The sequence below is a fragment of the Triticum dicoccoides genome, chromosome 1A, assembly GCF_002162155.2.
Source record: "Triticum dicoccoides isolate Atlit2015 ecotype Zavitan chromosome 1A, WEW_v2.0, whole genome shotgun sequence".
NCBI classification, from domain to species: domain Eukaryota; kingdom Viridiplantae; phylum Streptophyta; class Magnoliopsida; order Poales; family Poaceae; genus Triticum; species Triticum dicoccoides.
Genome location: NC_041380.1, coordinates 76,870,763 through 76,897,280, shown reverse-complemented (window position 1 = coordinate 76,897,280; position 26,518 = coordinate 76,870,763). Strand labels below are relative to the sequence as shown.

The window sequence follows — 26,518 nt, the reverse complement described above, 5'->3', positions numbered from 1 at the left end:
CGACCAAGTGACCAAGCGATCGTGGTCTCCTGGTTCTCGGAGGTCTCCGGAAGCCCCCGTTAATTACTCCCACAGATAGTGTTGTGAGACACCTCCGATTAAGTTGCGCAATTTTTCATCTTCGGCCTTCGCTTCGCGTTCTCCATGCATGGTGGTGGTGGTGGTGGTGTGTGTGGGGGGCTGCGGCAGATTCCGTGCATGAAGTGGTACACACGCTCGATAACGAGTCCTTTCAAGCGGCCACGCCCGCCTACAACGTCTTGCCTCGTCGGTCTCGAGCGGCGTCGATGTTGTTGAAGTTGGGGTAGCATGCATGGTTGGTCTTGGCTTGGACGTCGTTGATGACTTTGTAGCTTCACCGGAAGAGCGAGGGGTACACCCCGTGGGCTAGATGTTGGAAGGAGGAAAGGGAATAGATGGACGTGCGACACATGGAGTGCTCCATACACACCGCCGCAAAAAAGCGGGGAAGTCACCACCTCGTGTGTTGCAACGACACGGAGTGCTTCCACCGGCGACAATGAAATCTCCACCTCGTGTCGCATTCTTGGAGGCTTTGTCTCCTTGAATGTACTAGGGAAAGGTGCGTTTAGGCACTTGTTGATGGTGATCTTGCAGAGCATTTGTGCGAAACAACAGAGCCTAGTGCAAAGCAATGGTTGTTCTCTATGATTGACTCGCTCTCACACGATTTGTTTGTGAAGCTGATGGTGACGTTGTGGGCAATTTGGTGGGCAAGGAGACAGGTGATCCATGAGGAAATCTATCAGACACCTTTCGCCACTCACCAGTTTATTAACAGATTCATAGCGGAGCTAGAACTAGTTCCAACGAGAGGAGCAACGAACCAGGTTGCAGCAAGGAACACTGCTCAAAGGTCAAAAGCACCACTGTCGAGATTTGCGAAGATCCATGTTGATGCTAGCGTGCCTAGAGCTGGCACGGGGGGCTCGGCTACGGCAGTATGCTGGGACGCCAGTGGTATGTTTCTGGGCAGCTCGGCTGTGGTCATCTATGAAGTCACTGACGTTGCAACTTTGGAGGCGATTGCATGTCGTGGGGCCTTATCACTAGTTGAAGATCTCCTGCTCCATAATTTTGTGGTTGCCTCCGACTCAAAAATAGGTGATCAGTGATATAGACAAGGGCATAAGCAGCAGCAATGCATGTATAATCAGACAGATCAAGCAACGACCGATAAATGTTAATTGCATTTTCTCGCTTGAAGGCCGAGCAAGGCCGAGCAACGAATAAAGATGCAGATATTCTAGCTAAATTCTTGAATTGTTTGGACGAGGGGCGCCATGTGTGATTCCAACCCCACGATCCACTTTGTATTCCACTTCATGTGTTTTTGATCAATAAGTTTAGCTTTATCCCTAAAAGAATGTAATCTTGCTCCATGCGTTAAAATGTATATATCATCTGTGTAGATTATCATCCAAACAACTCTTTTTTAAGGATTATTTATTCTCATTATTTTTGTACTATATATAGTACAAAATTTCGTCAAACAAGCCGGCGCATGCACGGATGTCCACAGATATTTTATGAGGTCTGTTTAATGATCTGCTTGCTCCGTCCTTCAAAGAGTGTATTTCCAACTTTGAAGGATCAAACTATTTCAAAGTTTTGGTCGAGTTTGTGCAAAAAATATATCAATGTTCATAAAACCAAATAAAAGTACGAAGAAAATATATTTTATTATCAATCCAATGCTACTAATTTGATGGCATAAATGTTGACGTACTGTTGTAAAGCTTTGGAAATTTCTCGCCAAGGAGGATATCTCCACTCCACGCGATGTGGCGTGGCGTCTGTTAAATAGTCCTTACTTTCTCCACTTTTGTCTTCGGTAGTCGACTTGTTTCCCCACCAGCACCATCACCACCACCGCCATCAATCCATCACCACCGTGTTCGATCGATGGAGTGGGTAGCAGAGCAGCAGGATCTGGGTGGCCTCGGGCTCGCCGGCATCTGCCGCGAGGTCGCCCGAGTACTCTGCGCCACCATCTTCAACTCCTGCTTAGGTCTCCTTATGCTGCTCTCCCTGATCTTGCCCTGCGCCAACCACGTCCTTAGCTCCTGCGTCGACTCCAACCAAGGCAGCCTCCTCCGCCTCGCTGCGTACTGGGCCGCCTTACTTCTCTTCAAGCTCCTCTACTTCGTTCTCTGCTACGCGCTCACGCTCTTCTGCACCTGCGCCTACGTGTTCCTAGTCGCCTCTCTCTATTGCACCGGCGGCGATTTCGCCGCCGCCAATCGCGGCCTCCACGCCCTCCCACTCGATCCAGGCAGGCGGCTTCATCGCACCTTCTTCTTCCTTGCAATCCCTCTACTCATCACATTCTACGCCGGCGCGCAAGCCTGGATCGCGCTCCAGCACCTGGACGCTCCGCGCGGGGTCATCCTGCCGCTGCAGCTGATGGGCGGGGCCGCGTGCCTTGCCGGCGCCGGCTACGTCACCGTCGTCTGCCAGCTGGCCTGTGTGGTCTCCCTCCTCGAGGACCCCAGGCTCCTCGCCGCCGTACGCAGGAGCCGCGCGCTCCTCGCAGGCAAGTTCTGGCCGGCGGCGGCCATCTTCCTCACGCTCGACGCCTGCATCGTGGCTCTGCTCATGGCCTACACGCCTCTGGTGGTGGTGATGGACGACGCGCTGGGGCTGGGTATCGCTTTCCCGCTGGCTGCAGGATGTTAGACTGTATTTACATGTGCATATTGTAATGTTGTATACCACCTCATTATATATATATATGTGATAGGCCACCCCTAGAGGGTTGTGCCGGTTTCCCCCAAAGCCTATTGTCTTACATGGTATCACGCTAGGTTACGTCCGCTTTCGTCTAAAAACCCTAAACCGCCGCCGCCGCCGCCGCCGCCGCCGCTGCCGCCGCGCCCGCCGCCGCCGTCGCCCGACTGCTATGACGTCCGCCGCTGCGTCCGGCTCCACCGCCACCGGTTTTCTGCCGGCCTCCCTCGCGGCACTTCTCTCGAGGCCGCTGGATGCCGCCTCCCTTCAGGCGCCGATCGGGACACGGAGCGTCGGCTCCCTCTTCGCGCTCCCGCCGGATGCTACTTCGCCCGGGCAGGCGCTTGTGGCCCACACCACCGCCGCCCCGTCAACCGCGGCTGTCGCGCCCTCAGCCACTGCGCCGCTGGTGGCGGAGGACGTCGCGCTGGCAGGCTTCGCGGCGTCAACCGCGGCCATCGCGTCCTCTATCACCGCGCCGGCTGCCCCTCCGACTGTCTCCACGGTGTTCTCACCTCAGCCAGTCTCCTCGATGGGATCGCAGCCGCCGCCGCCGTTTCACTTCGGCCATCTCATCACCATCAAGTTGTCGTCGGACAATTACATCTTCTGGCGCGCGCAGGTTCTTCCGCTTCTTGGGAGTCACTACCTGTTTGGCTATGTCGACGGCTCTCTCCCTTGCCCTCCTGCGCTGGTTGACAGCGTGCATGGTCCGGTCTATAATCCGGCTCACCGTGTCTGGACAGGGCAGGATCAGGCGAACCTCTCCTCCATCCAGGGGTCGCTCTCTCCGGCCGTTGCTGGGCTTGTTGTCTTCGCCAAGACGTCCCACGAGGCATGGACTATTCTTGAGCGCTCGTTTGCGGCACAGTCGCAGGCTCGTGTATCTGGGCTCCGTCGCCAACTTGGGGAGTGTCAGAAGCTTGACTCCACCGCCACTGAGTTCTACAACAAAGTCAAGAGTCTCGCCGACACGCTGGCCTCCATTGGACAGCCCCTCACCGACTCCGAGTTCAACTCGTTTATCGTCAATGGTCTTGATGAGGAGTATGACGCCCTAGTCGAGATCATCAATGAGAGGGGCAACTCCACGCCCATGCCAGCACACGAGGTCTTTTCACGCCTCCTGCTTACTGAGCAACGAGTCGAGATGCGCCGATCCAGGGGCAACGGCGCCCTCTCGGCAAACGCCGCCACCAAGGGTGGTCGCTCCTCTGCTTCATCCAGGGCTCCTTCGGGGCAGTCACCACCACCCGCCTCGGCCCATCCTCCTACTGCGACGCTACCAGGGGCTGGCGGTCCACGTGTGTGCCAGCTTTGTGGTCGCGATGGGCACTGGGCCTCGAAGTGTCACAAGCGCTTCCAGCGGGGTTTTCTTGGTCTTGGCAATGACGGGAAGGATACACGCAACTTTTCTCGTCAGGTCGCCATGGCTGATCGTCCGCCGCCGCAGAAGCCACAGGGACACACTCAGTCCTACTCCATTGATCCCCACTGGTACATGGACTCTGGGGCGACAGAGCACCTGACCAGTGAGATGGGGAAGCTTCACACTCGTGAACCCTACCATGGCTCCGACAAGATCCACACCGCCAATGGAGCAGGTATGCACATCTCTCATATTGGTCAAGCATCACTTCTCACTAGACATGCCAATAGGAGTCTTCAACTTCGCAATGTTCTTCGAGTTCCATCTGTGACACGTAATCTTCTTTCAGTTCCTAAACTCACTCGTGATAATAATGTGCTTTGTGAATTTCATCCTTTTGATCTTTTTATTAAGGATCGAGGCACGAGGGACATTCTTCTTAGTGGGCGGCTCTGCCAAGGTCTCTATCGTCTGGAGCATCCTGGCGTCGCTCGCGTCTTCAGTGGAGTTCGGGTATCTCCGTCACAGTGGCATGCTCGTCTTGGTCACCCGGCCACACCTATTGTCCGGCATGTTTTGCGTCGTCATGAGCTTCCTAGTGTGTCTAGTAATAAAGATGTAGCAGTGTGTGATGCTTGTCAGCAGGGGAAGAGTCATCAACTTCCTTTTTCGGAGTCCAGTCGTGAGGTCAAACATCCTTTAGAACTTGTGTTTTCAGATGTATGGGGTCCTGCTCAGACTTCTGTTAGTGGTCATAATTATTATATCAGTTTTGTTGATGCTTACAGCCGCTTTACCTGGCTTTATCTTATCAAACGTAAATCTGATGTGTTTGACATTTTTGTTCAGTTCCAAAAACATGTTGAACGCCTTCTCAAGCACAAAATTGTTCATGTTCAGTCGGACTGGGGTGGCGAGTATCGCAACCTCAACTCCTTCTTTCAGTCGCTTGGGATCACTCACCGTTTAGCATGTCCACATACACATCAGCAGAATGGTTCAGTAGAACGTAAGCATCGTCACATTGTTGAAGCTGGTCTGACTCTTTTGGCCCATGCATCTGTTCCGTTTCGTTTTTGGAGTGATGCTTGTTGGAAATATGCCCTAGAGGCAATAATAAAAGTATTATTATATTTCAATGTTCATGATAAATGTCTTTTATTCATGCTATAACTGTATTATCCGAAAATCGTAATACACGTGTGAATACTTAGACCACAATATGTCCCTGGTGAGCCTCTAGTTGACTAGCTCGTTGTGATCAACAGATAGTCATGGTTTCCTGACTATGGACATTGGATGTCGTTGATAACGGGATCACATCATTAGGAGAATGATGTGATGGACAAGACCCAATCCTAAGCATAGCATAAAAGATCGTGTAGTTCGTTTTGCTAGAGCTTTGCCAATGTCAAGTATCTCTTCCTTCGACCATGAGATCGTGTAACTCCCGGATATCGTAAGAGTGCCTTGGGTGTATCAAACGTCACAACGTAACTGGGTGACTATAAAGGTGCATTACAGGTATCTCCGAAAGTATCTGTTGGGTTGACACGGATCGAGACTGGGATTTGTCACTCCGTATGACGGAGAGGTATCTCTGGGCCCACTCGGTAATGCATCATCATAATGAGCTCAATGTGACCAAGGTGTTGGACACGGGATCATGCATTACGGTACGAGTAAAGTGACTTGCCGGTAACGAGACTGAACAAGGTATTGGGATACCGACGATCGAGTCTCGGGCAAGTAACGTACCGATTGACAAAGGGAATTGCATACAGGGTTTGATCGAATCCTCGACATCGTGGTTCATCCGATGACAACATCGAGGAGCATGTGGGAGCCATCATGGGTATCCAGATCCCGCTGTTGGTTATTGACCTGAGAGCGTCCAGGTCATGTCTGCATGTCTCCCGAACCCGTAGGGTCTACACACTTAAGGTTCGGTGACGCTAGGGTTATTAGGAAGACTAGTATGTGACTACCGAATGTTGTTCGGAGTCCCGGATGGGATCCTGGACGTCACGAGGAGCTCCGGAAGAGTCCGGAGGTAAAGATTTATATATGGGAAGTTGTCAAACGGACACCGGGAAGTTTCGGGGTCATACCGGTATTGTACCGGGGCCACCGGAAGGGTTCCGGGGGTCCACCGGGAGGGGCCACCCCTCCCGAGGGGCCACATGGGCTGCGTGGGGCAGGGAGCCAGCCCCTGGTGGTCTGGGCGCACCCCCTCCCTTGGGCCCTTGCGCCTAGGATTGAGGGGGGGGGAACCCTAGAGGGGGCGTCCCCTTGGCTTGGGGGGCAAGCCACCCTCTCCCCCTCTCCCCTTGGCCGCCGCATCCCCCTAGATGGGTTCTAGGGGGCCGGCCCCCTTCTCCCTTCCCCCTATAAATAGAGGGGTGAGGGGAGGGCAGCCGAACCACCCTCCAAGGCGCAGCCCTCCCCTCCCCAACACCTCTCCTCCTCCGTTGTGTGCTTGGCGAAGCCCTGTCGGAGTACTGCCTCTCCACCATCACCACGCCGTCGTGCTGCCGGTGGAGCTGTCTTCCTCAACCTCTCCTTTCCCCTTGCTGGATCAAGAAGGAGGAGACGTCTCCCGTCCCGTACGTGTGTTGAACGCGGAGGTGCTGTCCGTTCAGCACTTGGTCATCGGTGATTCGAATCACGTCGAGTACGACTACATCATCACCTTGCAAGCTTCCGCACGCGATCTACAAGTGGTATGTAGATGCAAACTCTCTCCCTTGAATCGTTGCTTAGATGAACTCATAGATGGATCTTGGTGAAACCGTAGGAAAAATTTTAATTTTCTGCAACGTTCCCCAACAGTGGTATCAGAGCTAGGTCTATGCGTAGTTCTCTTTGCACGAGTAGAACACAATTTTGTTGTGGGCGTGGATTTTGTCATCTTACTTGCCTCTACTAGTCTTTTCTTGCTCAACGGTATTGTGGGATGAAGCGGCCCGGACCAACCTTACACGTACGCTTACGTGAGACCGGTTCCACCGACTGACATGCACTAGTTGCATAAGGTGGCTGGCGGGTGTCTGTCTCTCCCACTTTAGTTGGAGCGGAATCGATGAACAGGGCCCTTATGAAGGGTAAATAGAAGTTGACAAAATCACGTTGTGGTGATTCGTAGGTAAGAAAACGTTCTTGCTAGAACCCAATTGCAACCACGTAAAAGATGCAACAACAATTAGAGGACGTCTAACTTGTTTTTGCAGCGATTGATCATGTGATGTGATATGGCCAGAAGTTGTGATGAATGATGAGTTGTGATGTATGAGATCATGTTCTTTGTAATAGGATTCACGACTTGCATGTCGATGAGTATGACAACCGGCAGGAGCCATAGGAGTTGTCTTTATTTTTTGTATGACCTGCGTGTCATTGAATAACGTCATGTAAACTACTTTACTTTATTGCTAAACGTTAGTCATAGAAGTAGAAGTAGTCGTTGGCGTGACAACTTCATGAAGACACGATGATGGAGATCATGGTGTCAAGCCGGTGACAAGATGATCATGGAGCCCCGAAGATGAAGATCAATGGAGCTATATGATATTGGCCATATCATGTCACAACTATATAATTGCATGTGATGTTTATTATGTTTATGCATCTTGTTTACTTAGGACGACGGTAGTAAATAAGATGATCCCTTACAAAAATTTCAAGAAGTGTTCTCCCCTAACTGTGCACCGTTGCTACAGTTCGTCGCTTCTAAGCACCACGTGATGATCGGGTGTGATGGATTCTTACGTTCACATACAACGGGTGTAAGACAGTTTTACACAATGAAAACACTTAGGGTTAACTTGACGAGCCTAGCATGTGCAGACATGGCCTCGGAACACGGAGACCGAAAGGTCGAACATGAATCGTATGGAAGATACGATTAACATGAGAATGTTCACCGACGATGACTAGTCCGTCTCACGTGATGATCGGACACGGGCTAGTCGACTCGGATCGTGTAACACTTAGATGACTAGAGGGATGTTTAATCTAAGTGGGAGTTCATAATTTGATTAGAACTTTATTATCATGAACTTAGTCTAAAACCTTTGCAAATATGTCTTGTAGATCAATGGCCAACGCTAATGTCAACATGAACTTCAACGCGTTCCTAGAGAAAACCAAGCTGAAAGATGATGGCAGCAACTATACGGACTGGGTCCGGAACCTGAGGATCATCCTCATAGCTGCCAAGAAACAATATGTCCTAGAAGGACCGCTAGGTGACGCTCCCGTCCCAGAGAACCAAGACATTATGAATGCTTGGCAGTCTCGTGCTGATGATTACTCCCTCGTTCAGTGCGGCATGCTTTACAGCTTAGAACCGGGGCTCCAAAAGCGTTTTGAGCACCACGGAGCATATGAGATGTTCGAAGAGCTGAAACTAGTTTTTCAAGCTCATGCCCGGGTCGAGAGATATGATGTCTCCGACAAGTTCTACAGTTGTAAGATGGAGGAAAACAGTTCTGTCAGTGAGCACATCCTGAAGATGTCTGGGTTGCACAACCGTATGACCCAGATGAACATTAACCTCCCAGATGAGGCGGTCATTGACAGAATCCTCCAGTCGCTCCCACCAAGCTACAAGAGCTTTGTGATGAACTACAACATGCAGGGGATGGAAAAGACCATTCCTGAAGTGTTCTCGATGCTGAAGTCAGCAGAGGCTGAAATCAAGAAAGAACATCAAGTGTTGATGGTCAATAAGACCACTAAGTTCAAGAAGGGCAAGGGTAAGAAGAACTTCAAGAAGGACGGCAAAGATGTTGCCGCGCCTGGTAAGCCAGTTACCGGGAAGAAGTCAAAGAATGGACCCAAGCCTGAGACTGAGTGCTTTTATTGCAAGGGGAAGGGTCACTGGAAGCGGAACTGCCCCAAATACTTAGCGGATAAGAAGGCCGGCAACACCAAAGGTATATTTGATATACATGTGATTGATGTGTACCTTACCAGTACTCGTAGTAACTCCTAGGTATTTGATACCGGTGCCGTTGCTCATATTTGTAACTCACAGCAGGAGCTGCGGAATAAACGGAGACTGGCGAAGGACGAGGTGACGATGCGCGTCGGGAATGGTTCCAGAGTCGATGTGATCGCCGTCGGCACGCTGCCTCTACATTTACCTACGGGATTAGTTTTGAACCTTAATAATTGTTATTTAGTGCCAAGTTTGAGCATGAACATTGTATCTGGATCTCGTTTAATACGAGATGGTTACTCATTTAAGTCTGAGAATAATGGTTGTTCGATTTATATGAGAGATATGTTTTATGGTCATGCTCCGATGGTCAATGGTTTATTCTTAATGAATCTCGAGCGTAATATTACACATGTTCATAGTGTAGATGCCAAAAGATTTAAAGTTGATAACGATAGTCCCACATACTTGTGGCACTGCCGCCTTGGTCACATTGGTGTTAAGCGCATGAAGAAGCTCCATGCCGATGGACTTTTAGAGTCTCTTGATTATAAATCGTTTGACACGTGCGAACCATGCCTCTTGGGCAAAATGACCATACTCCGTTCTCCGGAACAATGGAGCGAGCAACCAACTTGTTGGAAATCATACATACCGATGTGTGCGGTCCAATGAGCGTTGAGGCTCGCGGAGGATATCGTTATGTTCTCACTCTCACTGATGACTTGAGTAGATATGGGTATGTCTACTTAATGAAACACAAGTCTGAGACCTTTGAAAAGTTCAAGGAATTTCAGAATGAGGTAGAGAATCAACGTGACCGAAAGATAAAATTCTTACGATCAGATCGTGGAGGAGAATACTTAAGTCACGAATTTGGTACACACTTAAGGAAATGTGGAATCGTTTCACAACTCACGCCGCCTGGAACACCTCAGCGAAACGGTGTGTCCGAACGTCGTAATCGCACCCTATTGGATATGGTGCGGTCTATGATGTCTCTTACCGATTTACCGCTATCATTTTGGGGATACGCTCTAGAGACAGCTACATTCACTTTAAATAGGGCACCGTCTAAATCCGTTGAGACGACACCGTATGAATTATGGTTTGGAAAGAAACCTAAGCTGTCGTTTCTAAAAGTTTGGGGATGCGATGCTTATGTCAAGAAACTTCAACCTGAAAAGCTCGAACCCAAGTCGGAAAAATGCGTATTCATAGGATACCCTAAGGAAACTGTCGGGTATACCTTCTACTTAAGATCCGAAGGCAAGATCTTTGTTGCCAAGAACGGATGCTTTCTGGAAAAAGAGTTTCTCTCGAAAGAAGTAAGTGGGAGGAAAGTAGAACTCGATGAAGTACTGCCTCTCGAACGGGAAAGTGGTGCAGCTCAGGAAAATGTTCCTGTGATGCCCACACCAACTGAAGAGGAAAACAATGATGATGATCAAGGTGCTTCGGATCAAGTTACTGCTGAACTTCGCAGGTCCACAAGGACACGTTCCGCACCAGAGTGGTACGGCAACCCTGTCCTGGAAATCATGTTGTTAGACAACAATGAACCTTCGAACTATGAAGAAGCGATGGCGGGCCCGGATTCCAACAAATGGCTTGAAGCCATGAAATCCGAGATAGAATCCATGTATGAAAACAAAGTATGGACTTTGACAGACTTGCCCGATGATCGGCGAGCGATAGAAAACAAATGGATTTTTAAGAAGAAGACGGACACGGATGGAAATGTTACCATCTATAAGGCTCGACTTGTCGCTAAGGGTTATCGACAAGTTCAAGGGATTGACTACGACGAGACTTTCTCTCCCGTAGCGAAGCTGAAGTCCGTCCGAATCATGTTAGCAATTGCCGCATACTATGATTATGAGATATGGCAGATGGACGTCAAAATGGCATTCCTTAACGGACATCTTAAGGAAGAGCTATATATGATGCAGCCGGAAGGTTTTGTCGATCCTCGGAACGCTAACAAAGTATGCAAGCTCCAGCGATCCATTTATGGACTGGTGCAAGCATCTCGGAGTTGGAACATTCGCTTTGATGAGATGATCAAAGCGTTTGGGTTTATGCAGACTTATGGAGAAGCCCGCGTTTACAAGAAAGTGAGTGGGAGCTCTGTAGCATTTCTCATATTATATGTAGATGACATACTCTTGATGGGAAATAATATAGAATTTCTGGACAGCATTAAGGCCTACTTGAATAAGTGTTTTTCAATGAAGGACCTTGGAGAAGCTGCTTACATATTAGGCATCAAGATCTATAGAGATAGATCGAGACGCCTCATAGGTCTTTCACAAAGCACATACCTTGATAAGATTTTGAAGAGGTTCAAAATGGATCAGTCCAAGAAGGGGTTCTTGCCTATGTTACAAGGTGTGAGACTGAGCTCGGCTCAGTCACCGACCACAGCAAAAGATAAAGAAGAGATGAGTGTCATCCCCTATGCTTCAGCCATAGGATCTATTATGTATGCCATGCTGTGTACCAGACCCGATGTAAACCTTGCCGTAAGTTTGGTAGCAAGATACCAAAGTAATCCCGGCAAGGAACACTGGACAGCGGTCAAGAATATCCTGAAGTACCTGAAAAGGACGAAGGACATGTTTCTCGTTTATGGAGGAGACGAAGAGCTCGTCGTAAAGGGTTACGTCGACGCTAGCTTCGACTCAGATCTGGATGACTCTAAGTCACAAACCGGATACATGTATATGTTGAATGGTGGAGCAGTAAGCTGGTGCAGCTGCAAGCAGAGCGTCGTGGCGCGATCTACGTGTGAAGCGGAGTACATGGCAGCCTCGGAGGCAGCGCATGAAGCGATTTGGGTGAAGGAGTTCATCACCGACCTAGGAGTCATACCCAATGCGTCGGGGCCGATCAAACTCTTCTGTGACAACACTGGAGCTATTGCCCTCGCCAAGGAGCCCAGGTTTTCACAAGAAGACCAGGCACATCAAGCGTCGTTTCAACTCCATCCGTGAAAATGTTCAAGATGGAGACATAGAGATTTGCAAAGTGCACACGGATCTGAATGTCGCAGATCCGCTGACTAAACCTCTCTCGCGTGCAAAACATGATCAACACCAGAACTCTATGGGTGTTCGATTCATCACAATGTAACTAGATTAGTGACTCTAGTGCAAGTGGGAGACTGTTGGAAATATGCCCTAGAGGCAATAATAAAAGTATTATTATATTTCAATGTTCATGATAAATGTCTTTTATTCATGCTATAACTGTATTATCCGAAAATCGTAATACACGTGTGAATACTTAGACCATAATATGTCCCTGGTGAGCCTCTAGTTGACTAGCTCGTTGTGATCAACAGATAGTCATGGTTTCCTGACTATGGACATTGGATGTCGTTGATAACGGGATCACATCATTAGGAGAATGATGTGATGGACAAGACCCAATCCTAAGCATAGCATAAAAGATCGTGTAGTTCGTTTTGCTAGAGCTTTGCCAATGTCAAGTATCTCTTCCTTCGACCATGAGATCGTGTAACTCCCGGATATCGTAAGAGTGCCTTGGGTGTATCAAACGTCACAACGTAACTGGGTGACTATAAAGGTGCATTACAGGTATCTCCGAAAGTATCTGTTGGGTTGACACGGATCGAGACTGGGATTTGTCACTCCGTATGACGGAGAGGTATCTCTGGGCCCACTCGGTAATGCATCATCATAATGAGCTCAATGTGACCAAGGTGTTGGACACGGGATCATGCATTACGGTACGAGTAAAGTGACTTGCCGGTAACGAGACTGAACAAGGTATTGGGATACCGACGATCGAGTCTCGGGCAAGTAACGTACCGATTGACAAAGGGAATTGCATACAGGGTTTGATCGAATCCTCGACATCGTGGTTCATCCGATGACAACATCGAGGAGCATGTGGGAGCCATCATGGGTATCCAGATCCCGCTGTTGGTTATTGACCTGAGAGCGTCCAGGTCATGTCTGCATGTCTCCCGAACCCGTAGGGTCTACACACTTAAGGTTCGGTGACGCTAGGGTTATTAGGAAGACTAGTATGTGACTACTGAATGTTGTTCGGAGTCCCGGATGGGATCCTGGACGTTACGAGGAGCTCCGGAAGGGTCTGTAGGTAAAGATTTATATATGGGAAGTTGTCAAACGGACACCGGGAAGTTTCAGGGTCATACCGGTATTGTACCGGGGCCACCGGAAGGGTTCCGGGGGTCCACCGGGAGGGGCCACCCCTCCCGGGGGGCCACATGGGCTGCGTGGGGCAGGGAGCCAGCCCCTGGTGGGCTGGGCGCACCCCCTCCCTTGGGCCCTTGCGCCTAGGGTTGAGGGGGGGAACCCTAGAGGGGGCGCCCCCTTGGCTTGGGGGGCAAGCCACCCTCTCCCCCTCTCCCCTTGGCCGCCGCACCCCCCTAGATGGGTTCTAGGGGGCCGGCCCCCTTCTCCCTTCCCCCTATAAATAGAGGGGTGAGGGGAGGGCAGCCGAACCACCCTCCAAGGCGCAGCCCTCCCCTCCCCAACACCTCTCCTCCTCCGTTGTGTGCTTGGCGAAGCCCTATCGGAGTACTGCCTCTCCACCATCACCACGCCGTCGTGCTGCCGGTGGAGCTGTCTTCCTCAACCTCTCCTTTCCCCTTGCTGGATCAAGAAGGAGGAGACGTCTCCCGTCCCGTACGTGTGTTGAACGCGGAGGTGCTGTCCGTTCAGCACTTGGTCATCGGTGATTCGAATCACGTCGAGTACGACTACATCATCACCTTGCAAGCTTCCGCACGCGATCTACAAGTGGTATGTAGATGCAAACTCTCTCCCTTGACTCGTTGCTTAGATGAACTCATAGATGGATCTTGGTGAAACCGTAGGAAAAATTTTAATTTTCTACAACGTTCCCCAACAATGCTTTCACCACTGCATGTTTTCTCATCAATCGTACTCCCACTCGTGTTTTGAATATGAAGACTCCCATTGAAGTTCTCCTTAATGAACAACCGAACTACACCTTTCTCAAGGTGTTTGGGTGTGCTTGCTGGCCCCATCTCCGTCCATATAACAAGCGTAAGCTCGAGTTTCGTTCCAAGAAGTGTGTTTTTCTTGGTTATAGCTCTCTTCATAAAGGATACAAATGTCTTCATGTTCCCACTAATCGTGTCTACATCTCTCGGGATGTTGTGTTTGATGAGCATGTTTTTCCCTTTGCCAACCTCCCTGTGTCCACTACCGAGCCACCTGTCATGCATTCATCCTCTGTTGCTTCTGACCAATTTGATGATGTTGCATATTCTCCTCTATTGTTGCCTAACCATGGTGCAGGCACTGGTCGTGGGGCTCGTTTGGAGATTCTGGAAGCGCCATCTTCCTCTTCGTCGCCATCGCCTTCATCCTCGGCACCTTCTGTTGTGCATGAGGAGCACATGGCGCCCCTGCATGGCCTCGGTTTCCGTGCTCATGCACGGCCGATCGACGTCCTGGCCCGGTCGCCTCTGGCTTCTGGGCTGCCTTCGCCATCGTCGCGCCCTGCAACCCCGCCGACTGGGCCGGCCTCCTCGGTCCCCGTCTCGCCCAGGGCGTCGGGGCAGTCATCACCAGGCCTGGCCTCGCCCGCCCCTGCCTCGCCCAGGGTGTCTGGGCCCTTCTCACCAGGGCCGGCCTCGCCTGCTCTCGCCTCGCCAAGGCCATCTGGGACGGTGTCACCGGAGCTGGCCTCGCCCACCCTCGGTTCGCCCATGGCCTCTGAGCCCCTGTCGTCGGGCCAGTCTTCGCCATGCAGCCCGGAGTCGTCTGTCCCGAGCTCGCCTGAGGTGATTCCTGCATCTCCGGCGACCGTCACGTCTCCGTCACCTTCGCCTTCGCCGGCTCCTGCTGCTGCTCTACGTCCACATACGCGCAGTCGGAGTGGCATTTTTCAGCCTAAGCAACGTCACGATGGCACAGTTGCTTGGTTAGCGGCGTGCATGTCTGCTGCTCTCGCAGATCCATCCTCTGAGCCACGCACGTATCAAGCTGCTATGCGCATTCCTCATTGGGGAGAGGCCATGGAGCAGGAGTATCAAGCGCTTCTTCGCAATCAGACATGGACTCTTGTTCCTCCACAATCACGGGTAAATGTCATTGATTCCAAATGGGTTTTCAAAGTGAAGAGGCATTCTGATGGGTCCATTGAGCGCTATAAGGCTCGTCTGGTTGCTCGTGGTTTTCGACAACGTTTTGGACTTGACTATGAAGACACCTTCAGTCCAGTGGTCAAGCCTACTACCATCAGACTTCTTCTCTCTCTGGCTGTTACTCGAGGTTGGTTTCTTCGTCAGCTTGATGTTCAAAATGCTTTTCTTCATGGTGTCTTGGCAGAGGAGGTTTACATGCGCCAGCCTCCGGGTTTCTCTGATCCGGATCGCCCTGATCATCTCTGTCGTCTGTCCAAGGCAATTTATGGTCTGAAGCAGGCTCCTCGTGCTTGGCATGCTCGTCTTGCAATGGCTCTTCGTGCTCATGGTTTTGCATCATCAACTGCTGACTCCTCATTGTTTCTTCTTCAAAGGCCTGAGGTTACTATGTACTTGTTGGTCTATGTAGATGATATCATTTTGGTCAGCTCCTCTCAGTCGGCTGCTATTGCGCTTGTTCGCTCACTTGGTGCTGATTTTGCGGTCAAGGACCTTGGGAAGCTTCATTACTTTCTTGGTGTGGAGGTTACTTCTCGTGCTGCTGGCCTTGTTATGACGCAGAAGAAGTACTCTCTGGATTTGTTGCAGCGAGCTGGGATGCTTAAGTGCAAACCGACGACTACACCCATGTCTACCACTGATAAGCTCAATGCTGTTGATGGTGTGCTTCTTTCTTCTTCTGATGCGACCGAGTACCAGAGTATTGTTGGTGGGCTCCAGTACTTGACGATCACACGACCAGACATTTCCTATGCTGTTAACCGAGTCTGGCAGTATCTGCAGTCACCCCGTGACACTCATTGGTCTGCTGTTAAGCGGATTTTGCGCTATATTCGTTTCACGGTGGCTCATGGTTTGCATATTCGGCCGTCTGACTCTGGTTGTCTTTCAGCATATTCTGATGCAGACTGGGCTGGCAATCCGGATGACAGGCGATCCACGGGGGGTTATGCTGTCTTCTTTGGCTCTAACCTGATTGCCTGGATGAGGGGCGACGGAGGGGGCGACGGGAGGGGCGCCGAGGGCGCCCGACCGGTGAGCACCGGATCGGGGGTCGCGGCTAGGCCTCACGTCGGTGGCCGCTTTTGGGTATTGGCCGGTGCCGACGAGGATGACGCAGACGGGGAAGAGGATCCAGAGGCCACTCCACCAACGCCCACTCCATCGGACCTCTTCTGCGAGTTCTTCAATGCGGGATACGACGAGGACGAGGTAGCCTCGACGGTGGATCGGGTCTTGCCGGTGGAGGATCAGGCAAGGGTTGGCCTTCATGCGAGCGAGAGGACGGAGATGGTTAGACGCGTAGTGCATCGGCGAACGGCGGCGACGACACTCCGGCCATGGAAGGGCCCCCTTCCCAAGGTTAGTCTACCAAACCTAACGCTTCTCGATATGATTCATCCGGATTCTTGGATCCAAGTCAAAAGGAAGAAGAGGCCGACCCGTCCGGGAAGTGTGCCGGCGGCGGCCGCGGCGAGATCGCCGGCGAGGCATGCCAGCGAGATCTCGCGGATGAGAGATGATCGTTTGAACGATCTGTTGGGCCGAACGGTCGGTGGGCCGGTTCTGAGTGAGCCGGGCCCTGTACTCCCTGGGCCTACGTCAATCGGGTATGAGGCCCAGATTGAACGCGAGAATACGGCGGTTCAGGTCGAACGTGATTGCCTGATCGACGTAGCGCCTCAGAGACATCGGGCGACGGGTCCTAGGGTTTTTCCACGTTCGACGAGGCCGCGCTTCTGTGATCGAGGGGCGAGCCGTGCTCGCCGGATTCCTTCGCTCCAAAGCATGCTGGGCGGAGGACCGCCGCCGGCCAAAACCAGCTGCCAGGTAGGCGCGACTGGCGGCGTCGGGCGCGGAGGTCCGCCGGTGCCGGGTGGTGGCGGACGCGGTGGGGCGCCGGCAGCACAGGGCGCAGGACGGGGACGTGCTGGCGCGCTGCCCGGTGATAGACGCGTGGCCGCCCCCACGCTGCCCGGCCAGGCGGCTCCGGGAGGGATCGGCTACCGACCTCCACCGCATGGGGGCTTGCCCAGGACCGGCGCTGCAGGACGCGGGATACAGCAGCCGGGGAATCGATCTCCAGGGCCTGCCGGGGGCCGTGGTGACCTTCGGCCGCCGGCACCTCCTCCCGTGGCTGCTGCAGGGCGGGGCAACCCAACGGCGAAGCAACCAGCTATGGGTGGGCAGCTCCGTCCCACGGCAGTTCAGACCGGGGCTAGGCCGCCTCTTTTTGTGGCTAGACAGTCGCACAACGCGGCGGCTGCGGTCCTACAGCAGGTGCAGTTTCAGGACGCTACGGCAGCAGGGGGAGTTTCGGAGGTGCCTCGAGGAAAGTGGGGAGATGATGGGCTTAACGCGTATGGAGACGAACAACACCGGGGGTCCTCGTCCACAGGTGGTGGGCGGGGATATGCTTGGCAGAGTGATGGCTCCACAGAGAGACCCTTCCTGGGGCCGACGGGAGGCTTCGTCGAAGGGGCATCAGGACCGGCTAACAGAAACCGCGGTGGTTTCCGTGGTAACCGTGGCCGGGGTGGTCGCTACCGCCCTAGACAGCATCCTGTGGTTGTGGATCGGACAGCGGTTGATGAGGGCACTCAGGAGATGGCCATAGAGGTGGCTACAGCTACGACTGAGGCGGTTGCCTCGGATGAGGTCGTGTCGGTGGAGGGCTCTGACAGGACCGAGCTGGACCGGGCGGCTAAGTATGCTCGAAAGAAAGAAAAAATGCTTTGCTATCGGTGTGGAAATAAGGGTCACTTCATTGCTGAGTGTGAGGCGGCCTTATGCGACGGGTGTGGTAAGCCAGATCATGCCTCAGGGGATTGTCCGCTTATGAGAGAGCATCTACCCAATCTCATGATGTATGGTGTGTTTTGTTCTGAGCTTACTTTTTTTGAGTCTCCGGTCGAGAGGGAAGACACTGATGAGGTGCGCAGTGTGACAACGGGGATTGTTAAAGTGACTAAAGGAGAAGTCTCTGAAGTCCAGGTTGTGCAGCGGCTGCGGGAGCTGGCCCCGGGCGACTTCCTCTGGGAGCTAGTCAGTCTTGAGCCTAACGCGTTCAGAGTGGAGTTTCCTTCGGTAGAGGATTTACAGAGGTTACTCAGTTTTGGGATGTGTAAGGTGCCAGGTACGGAGGGCATTCTTGAGTTTCAGGAGTGGAAATTGACTGAGCCCCAGGGAAAGCCACTAACCCAGGCCTGGTTGCGTTTTTCGGGAGCTCCTCACAGACCTATGCAGGATGCCAGGGTCGTGGCTAGTCTGGCTGTTTTGGTTGGAAAGCCAGAACGTGTTGATATGCGTCTTCACCAGAGCTCAGGGGGTGGCTCGCATTCTTGTCAGCATTTTGGATATTGAATTTGTTCCTGATATGGTGAAGTGGGCTTATCGAGGTCAGGTGTATAACATTCAGATTGAATTTGAGGATGACAGTTTGTTTGGTGAGGCACCTGCTGCCGTTGATGTTGACATGCACGAGGGTGATGATGGCATGGGGCGCAAGGAGCCTGAGAGTGCTGATTCTGGTCGAGAGGAGGACAGACCGGGGTCCGTGGCTAAGACCACTGGAGGCCCGACCGCGCCAACATCTTCTGTACCGTCGACTACACTGCGATTTGGGTCCCTTCAGTTTTCATCTGCACCTCTGAGATTATGGAGTGAGCGGGTGGAGTCTCCTGAGGAGTTTGAGTGCTCCTTACCTGAGTTGGATCTAGATGACCACAGTGTCCAGGATCGGAGAGTGGAGGGAGATTCGGAGACGGCGTTCTCGCCTCCCTCACAGGCTCCTGTGACGATGGAGATACAGGTGACTTCGAGCGTGGTGGGTTTAAGGCAGGAGGCCTTGGCCCATCACCCTTCTGCCGCTCAGGTCGGGTCTCCGGAGAGGGAGGTGCCCTCTTCGTGGGAGCGACCGGGGGCGGACGCTTCGGTTGAGCGCTCTAGAGTTTGTCCGGAGCAGGTGGCGCAGGTGGCGCTTCCTGCGACGGCGTTGGCCGTTCCCGGGGGAGGTCGTATGGGGCAGGAGGCTCCCCACACCTCCCTCTCGGCTTCGACGGAGGCGGCTGCGACTGTAGTGCTTGACGGGAGTCCGGGGAAGGTGTCCCCGGTCCATCCTTCCTCCTCTGCGGTTGGGACGGTGGCTCCCACCGCCCTGAGGGGTGCGGCGGAGGGGGCGGCCGGCCAGGCGGCGCTGGCTTTGACTTCACCTAGCCGCCTGACTGCCGGCATCGGGAGTATTCCCTCTCGACCTTCTGCGTGTACTGCTTCTCGAGAGGAGGTTATTGCTTTCGGCGGAATCCCTGATCCGGTTTCTGAGGGACGACGGATGAGTTCCCATCTACAGAACCAACCGGAGGTTGATGACATGCAGCAGAGGTGCGCAAGGAGAGCGGCCAAGCTTCGTGACATCGAGGTCACTACTGGTATGTCAGTCAATTTATCCAATTCTATTATGCATTTCTCTACGGATGAGATTATTCATAATGCAACTCAAGTAGGGGTTTCGCTAGGAAATAATAATTCTGAAATCTCCACCTTGGTTAATGATCTTCTAGATTTGGAAGCGGAACGCGCCTTAGAAACCATTCGCAACCTAGCGGCAGTAAGGCCTATGAATGATGCGGAGATTGATGCGTTGGGGGTGAGAGTGTTAGACAATTTGTGTGCGGACCTTGAACCAAATTCAATTGTGTCTGATGTGGACGAGGTTAGTATTGATGTTGGGGATCGTCAATCACTGGATCCGCCGCCTGGTTATGAGGACCGGCCGGTGGGCACTGAACAACCTAAACGTAAGTGGAAGCGGAAGGTGTATCCAGCTTCCGCAGTACGTAGAAGTGCTAGAATTCGTACGGCCAAAAAATTTCATGATGATCTATGAAAGGAATTTTTTGGAATAGCAGAGGTCTTAAGGACTTGGCTAAAAGAAGGTTTCTCGCTGAGGAGTCTCTGGAGCGCCGTCTAGATTTCGTTGCTCTCTCCGAAACTGGAAGAGATAATTTTGCTCCTCAGTTTCTTGCTTCTCTTGTCGGTGGTATTGATTTTGACTGGCATTGCCTGCCTCCACGTGGACGATCGGGAGGAATCTTACTGGGAGTGAGATGCGATTCTCTTGAGGTCAGGAGTGTGGTGATGGGGGACTTTGCGGTTAAGTTTCGGGTTAGGTCAAAAGTTGATGGATTCGACTGGGCTTTAGTGGCGGTTTACGGAGCCGCACAACCGGAGCTTAAACCGGAATTTCTTGCGGATCTTGTTCGAATCTGTGGATCCGAATAGCTCCCAATGCTAGTCGGGGGTGATTTCAATATCATTCGAAGGAGAGAGGAGAAGAACAATGATAACTTCGACGGGAGATGGTCATTTATGTTTAACACCATTATTGAGAGCTTGGATCTGAGGGAGATAGAGCTTTCTGGCAGAAAGTTTACCTGGGCTAATGCTCTGCCAAACCCAACATATGAAAAGCTTGATCGTGTGCTGGCTAGCGTAGAGTGGGAACATAAATTCCCTCTGGTTACGGTACAAGCTTTAACGAGAGGCATATCCGATCACACACCACTGTTTGTGGACTCCGGGGAGTCCAACTATGTGGGAAACAAGAACACTTTCTCATTCGAGATGCCCTGGTTCGAACGTGAAGGTTTCTTAGACCTCGTTGCCAGGGAATGGGATAAGGGGGGTGGAGGTAGAACGGCGGTTGAACGTTGGCAGAACAAAATAAGGCACTTAAGAAGTTTCTTACGAGGGTGGGCTAAGCACCTAAGTGGGGCTTATAAGATCGAAAAGGATAGACTCCTAGCTCTTACTCAGGCCCTAGATACAAAAGCTGAATCTTCAATTCTGCTACCCGCTGAGCTCTAGGTTAAGAACGAGGCTGAGAAGAGGTTGAAAGAACTTCTCCGCGAGGAAGAGTTGAAGTGGGCGTTGCGCGCTAAGGTCCGCAAAGTAGTCCAAGGGGATGCCAATACTCAATTCTTTCACCTGATTGCGAATGGCAAGCACCGTAAGAAACGTATTTTCTAGCTAGAGCAAGATGAAGGCACAATCATTGGGCAGGATAATCTCAAAGCATACATCACTGAGTATTATAGACAGTTATTCGGGCCGCCGGAGGTTAATTCCGTGTCCTTGGATGAGTCCAGGACTGATGATGTTCCTCAGTTGTCGGTAGCCGATAATGAGATTTTGCTGGCCCCATTTACGGAGAAGGAGGTGTTTGATGCTATAGCACAAATGAAAAACAATAAGGCTCCCGGACCGGATGGGTTTCCGGCTGAGTTCTATAAAAAGTGCTGGCACATTATTAAGGGGGATCTGCTACCTATGTTTACCGATCTTTTCTCGGGACAGCTACAACTGTTTCACTTGAATTTCGGAACCATCACATTACTCCCTAAGAGAACGGAGGCTGTGCGCATTGAGCAGTTCAGGCCGATTTGCCTACTCAATGTTAGTTTCAAAATATTCACCAAGGTCGGGACGAACAGGCTCTCACAGATTGCGCTTTCTGTGGTGCAACAGTCTCAAACTGCTTTTATGCCGGATAGAAACATCCTTGAAGGGGTGGTTGTCCTGCATGAAACGCTCCATGAAATTCATTCTAAAAAATTAGATGGAGTAATTTTTAAGGTGGATTTCGAAAAGGCGTATGATAAGATTAAGTGGCCATTCCTGCAGCAGGCATTGCGTATGAAAGGTTTTGATGGTGCCTGGCGCCATCAGGTGGAATCTTTTACGCAAAAAGGGAGTGTTGGTATTAAAGTAAATGACGATATAGGTCATTACTTCCAAACTCACAAGGGCCTCAGGCAAGGAGATCCAATGTCCCCTATCTTGTTTAACATCGTGGTGGATATGTTAGCAATTTTGATAGGAAGGGCGAAGGAAAATGGACAAGTGGGTGGCCTAGTACCTCATCTGGTTGATGGAGGTGTATCTATTCTTCAATACGCTGATGATACAATACTCTTTATGGAGCACGATTTGGCCAAGGCGAGAAATATGAAGTTGTTACTATGCCTCTTTGAACAATTATCGGGGTTGAAGATCAATTTCCATAAGAGCGAGTTGTTCTGCTTTGGGAGAGCCAAAGACGAACAAGAGTCTTATAGGCAATTGTTTGGGTGCGAGTTGGGAAGTTTACCTTTCTCCTACCTTGGCATTCCGATACATCATCGTAGGCTAACTAACAAAGAGTGGAAGTGTGTCGAGGATCGATTTGAGAAGAAACTGAGCTGCTGGAAGGGTAAGCTCATGTCATACGGAGGCCGGTTAATCTTGATTAACTCGGTGCTCACAAGTATGCCTATGTTCCTCTTATCTTTCTTTGAAGTTCCAGTGGGTGTTAGGAAAAGACTAGACTTTTATCGATCACGTTTCTTTTGGCAGGGTGATGAGCACAAAAGAAAATACCGGCTTGCTAAGTGGGATATTATCTGTCGACCGAAAGACCAAGGTGGGCTTGGTATTGAGAATCTAGAGGTTAAGAACAGATGCCTTCTTAGTAAGTGGTTGTGGAAGCTCGCGTCCGGTACTGAAGCAATGTGGCAGCAAATCATTCGCAGCAAGTCCCTCCAGACTAGAACGTTATCGCAGGTATCAGTTAGGCCGACTGATTCGCCTTTCTGGAAGGGACTAATGAAAGTCAAAGTATTACTGTTTAATAGGACAAAAGTGGTCCTTGGAAATGGTGCTACTACACGTTTCTGGGAGGATTCTTGGCTGGGTGACTCGCCCTTGGCTATGCAGTATCCTTCTTTATATCGTATTGCGCAACGACAGAGGTGTTCGTGGCAACGGTATTTCAAACTATCCCCCTTAATATTCAGTTTAGACGGTCGTTAGTGGGCAATCATTGGGAGGTTTGGCTCCAGTTAGTAAGGAGACTAATGGAGGTCCAACTCTCTGACCAACCTGATGTATTACGCTGGAAGTTGACCAAGAATGGGGTATTTACAGTGAGGTCAATGTATCTTGATGTTATTAACTCAAGTTCTATTCCAACGTCCAAAAAGGTATGGGATGTTAAAGTTCCTTTGAAAATAAAAGTGTTTATGTGGTTTGTGCATAAACAAGTCATTCTCACAAAGGACAATTTGATAAAGCGTAATTGGACAGGACCTACTAGGTGTAGTTTCTGTGATCGAGATGAGACAATTAAACATCTCTTTTTTGATTGCCCGCTAGCTAAGGTTCTATGGCAGACGGTGCATATTGCCTTTAATATTATTCCACCCACCACGGTTACCGCTTTATTTGGGACTTGGCTTAATGGGATTGATTCTGCATTAGCAAGGCATATTCGGGTGGGAGTTTGTGCGTTGATGTGGACCATCTGGTTGTGCAGAAATGATTTGGTTTTTAACAGAACACCACGAATTCATTTTTTGCAGGTTCTATTTCGAGCTACGGCTTTGATCCGTTTGTGGTCGTCACTCACTCCGATGGAGGCCAGGGAGTATTTGGTTACTGGGTCTACCCGATGGGAGATGGCTGCTCGGGTTATCTTCAACCGGTTTGGATGGCAGTCATGTAATAGGATAGGCAATTAGTTTTCCTATCTTCTTTAGCCAGCCGGTTGTGGCATTTTATTTCTGGCTAGTCTGTGTGTCGATATAGGCTGCATTTTCTTTGTTTGATTTTGAGACTATGGAACCTTGTATGCACACTTTGCTGCTTTGGTTAATAAGAGGGCCGTATGCATCATTCTTGATGCAGAGGCCGGGGTACCCCCCCCCCCTTTTCGAAAAAAAAACCTGATTGCCTGGAGTGCTCGGAAAAAGGCTACTGTCTCGCGTAGCAGTACTGAGGCTGAGTATAAGGCTGTGGCCAATGCCACATCAGAGATTATCTGGGTACAGTCCTTGCTTCAGGAGTTAAGTATACCCCAATCACAGCCTCCTGTTCTTTGGTGTGATAACATCGGTGCTACATACCTTTCTACAAATCCGGTATTCCATGCCCGAACGAAACACATTGAAGCTGACTATCATTTTGTGCGTGAACGTGTCTCTCAGAAGCAACTACAGATCAAGTTTATTTCTTCCAAGGATCAACTTGCTGACATCTTCACCAAGTCATTGCCTTTGCCACAGTTTGAGACTTGCAGGCGCAATCTTACCCTTCTAGATTCATTAGAAAGTGGCTAAGATTGAAGGAGGGTGTTAGACTGTATTTACATGTGTATATTGTAACGTTGTATACCACCTCATTATATATATATGTGATAGGCCACCCCTAAAAGGTTGTGCCGGTTCCCCCCAAAGCCTATTGTCTTACACAGGAGTTGGGATGACAGTCGCTCTGTGGGCGGCGCTCGTCGTCACGCTGGTGGCGCAGCCGGTAGTGTACCTGGTCTGCAAAAACCACCACCACGAGATCGTTGACAAGGTCCACCTCAACTACGTCGGAGACTACGAGCGGCTCGCCGTCGACGGCGACAATGCTGGCGTGGAGCTGCAGCCGGCGCCGCAGGTCACTACAACTGCCTAGTCCAGTCCAGTGAGTCCACGGCCCCCAGACCCTAGCCTGCAGTGCTACTCCTCTATTCATTCTTGGATTTAAGAGACAAGTACTTAAAAGTACTCCGTACTACCTATCATGTGTTTTAACTGAGACAATTAGTAAGTGCGGTAGCTACCTCCATCACAGTTTGAATGTATTATATTAGTCGTATGAAATTCTACATCTCATCCGATTCCGATTATGGCACATCATGTGTGTTTGATTCTTGTATATGTTTGTGTGACACTGTGAGCTAGTATATATATAATTGTTGAGCCTATTAACTAGGAGTACTCCCTCTGTTTTTATTTACTCCGTATATTAGTTTTGACTGAGTCAAATTTTATAAAATTTGATCAAGTTTGTAAAAAAGGATAAAAACATTTACACTAAGACATCTATATGATGTGAAACTATATTCAATAATGAATCTTGTAGTATTGATTTGGTGGTACAGTTTTCTACAAAGTTGATGAAAGTTTATAAATTTTGACTTTAGGCAAAGGTATTTATATGCATGGTAAATAAAAATGAAGGGATACGTGCATTATTTGTCCCATCTGTCCCATTTTCGCTTCGTCGAGAAAATTCATGCATGAGTAGAATATATATATATATATATATATATACTCGGCTAGTTTGGGAATTGTCTGATTTTTAAAATATGTTTAGAAATACGTACATGGATTCGAAAGGGAAAATATCGTGTGTTCATGGCTAAAACGGCATGGATGTCGTTTTGCAGTGGCAGAAAGATAAGCACATGCTAGTTGTCCGGTCCGGTCCGATATTTGCGTATCGATGCGTGCTCCGTCCTCCTTGATCATCAACCGCTTCAGCGTTTGGCCACCTTCCATCATGCCTCTCTCCATCTCCGGTCGCTCATAGTATGCGCTGCTCATTGGCATTATCAGTAGCGGGTTTCCGTTCCCGGCAATCGTACGTCGACTCAAGATAGCGAGAAGGTCAAATAGTCAGGACGCGGTTGGCCGGCGAACCTGCTGATGTCGAAAATGATGAGAAGATGAAAACCGTGTTGTGATGGTACAGAAACTAGCTCGACCAGTCTAATGCTACTACTTGCGCGCGCATAGGTGCAACCGAGGCCACATTTGTAAAAATTGCACAAGGCTAGTTGGTGACCGATGCTACCTAGAATACTCCTTTCTTTTTCCCTACTACACCAACCTACACTGACCATTAATTGGGCATGTTTAATTACTACCTCCGTCTTAATTTATCGGTCTTCTTCATATTTTATGTCAAATTTTGATTTAAAATTTAACCAACAAAATGTTAATGCATGTCGTAAAAAATAATATAACTGAAAACTATGTTTAAATATGAATCCATCGGTATAATTATTAGTGACATACATTAATATTTTATTAGTTAAATCTCTAGTTAAAATTTGATACACATTACGTAGGGGACTAATAAACGAGGACGAAGGTAGAGTAGACCGAGGGATTCTCCATCCAATGCTCGTTTTTGGAGTTGGAAAATGTAACGCGGGCGAATAACATTTACGTGGTGGATGGGTTCCATGATTGGTAGAGAGGGCGCTCCGGCCTCTCTTCCATCCGGAAAAAAAAAAGACAGATGGGTGATTAATGCTCACGGAAGTGTGGCTGTGTATCATGGTGGTGTATGCATCTCCTATCGTGTAAGTGTGGTGGTGCGTTTCGTAAGAATCAATGATGGCGGTGGCAAGCTTTATTTATGGTGCGCGTCGCAGAGGCAAGCTTTAATTATGGTGCGCTCCCTCCCATGTGGC

The 26,518-nt window shown here is 50.3% G+C and overlaps 1 protein-coding gene across 1 annotated transcript; it reads left to right on the top strand.

The window, feature by feature from the left end:
• The first annotated feature begins 1,907 nt into the window (after window positions 1-1,907).
• On the top strand, window positions 1,908-24,876 carry LOC119368192. The gene is made up of 2 exons (XM_037633543.1): window positions 1,908-2,695; window positions 24,524-24,876. The coding sequence occupies exons 1-2, from the start codon at window positions 1,927-1,929 to the stop codon at window positions 24,727-24,729; spliced, it is 975 nt and encodes a 324-aa protein (XP_037489440.1). The 5' UTR covers window positions 1,908-1,926; the 3' UTR covers window positions 24,730-24,876.
• Window positions 24,877-26,518: the final 1,642 nt, after the last annotated feature.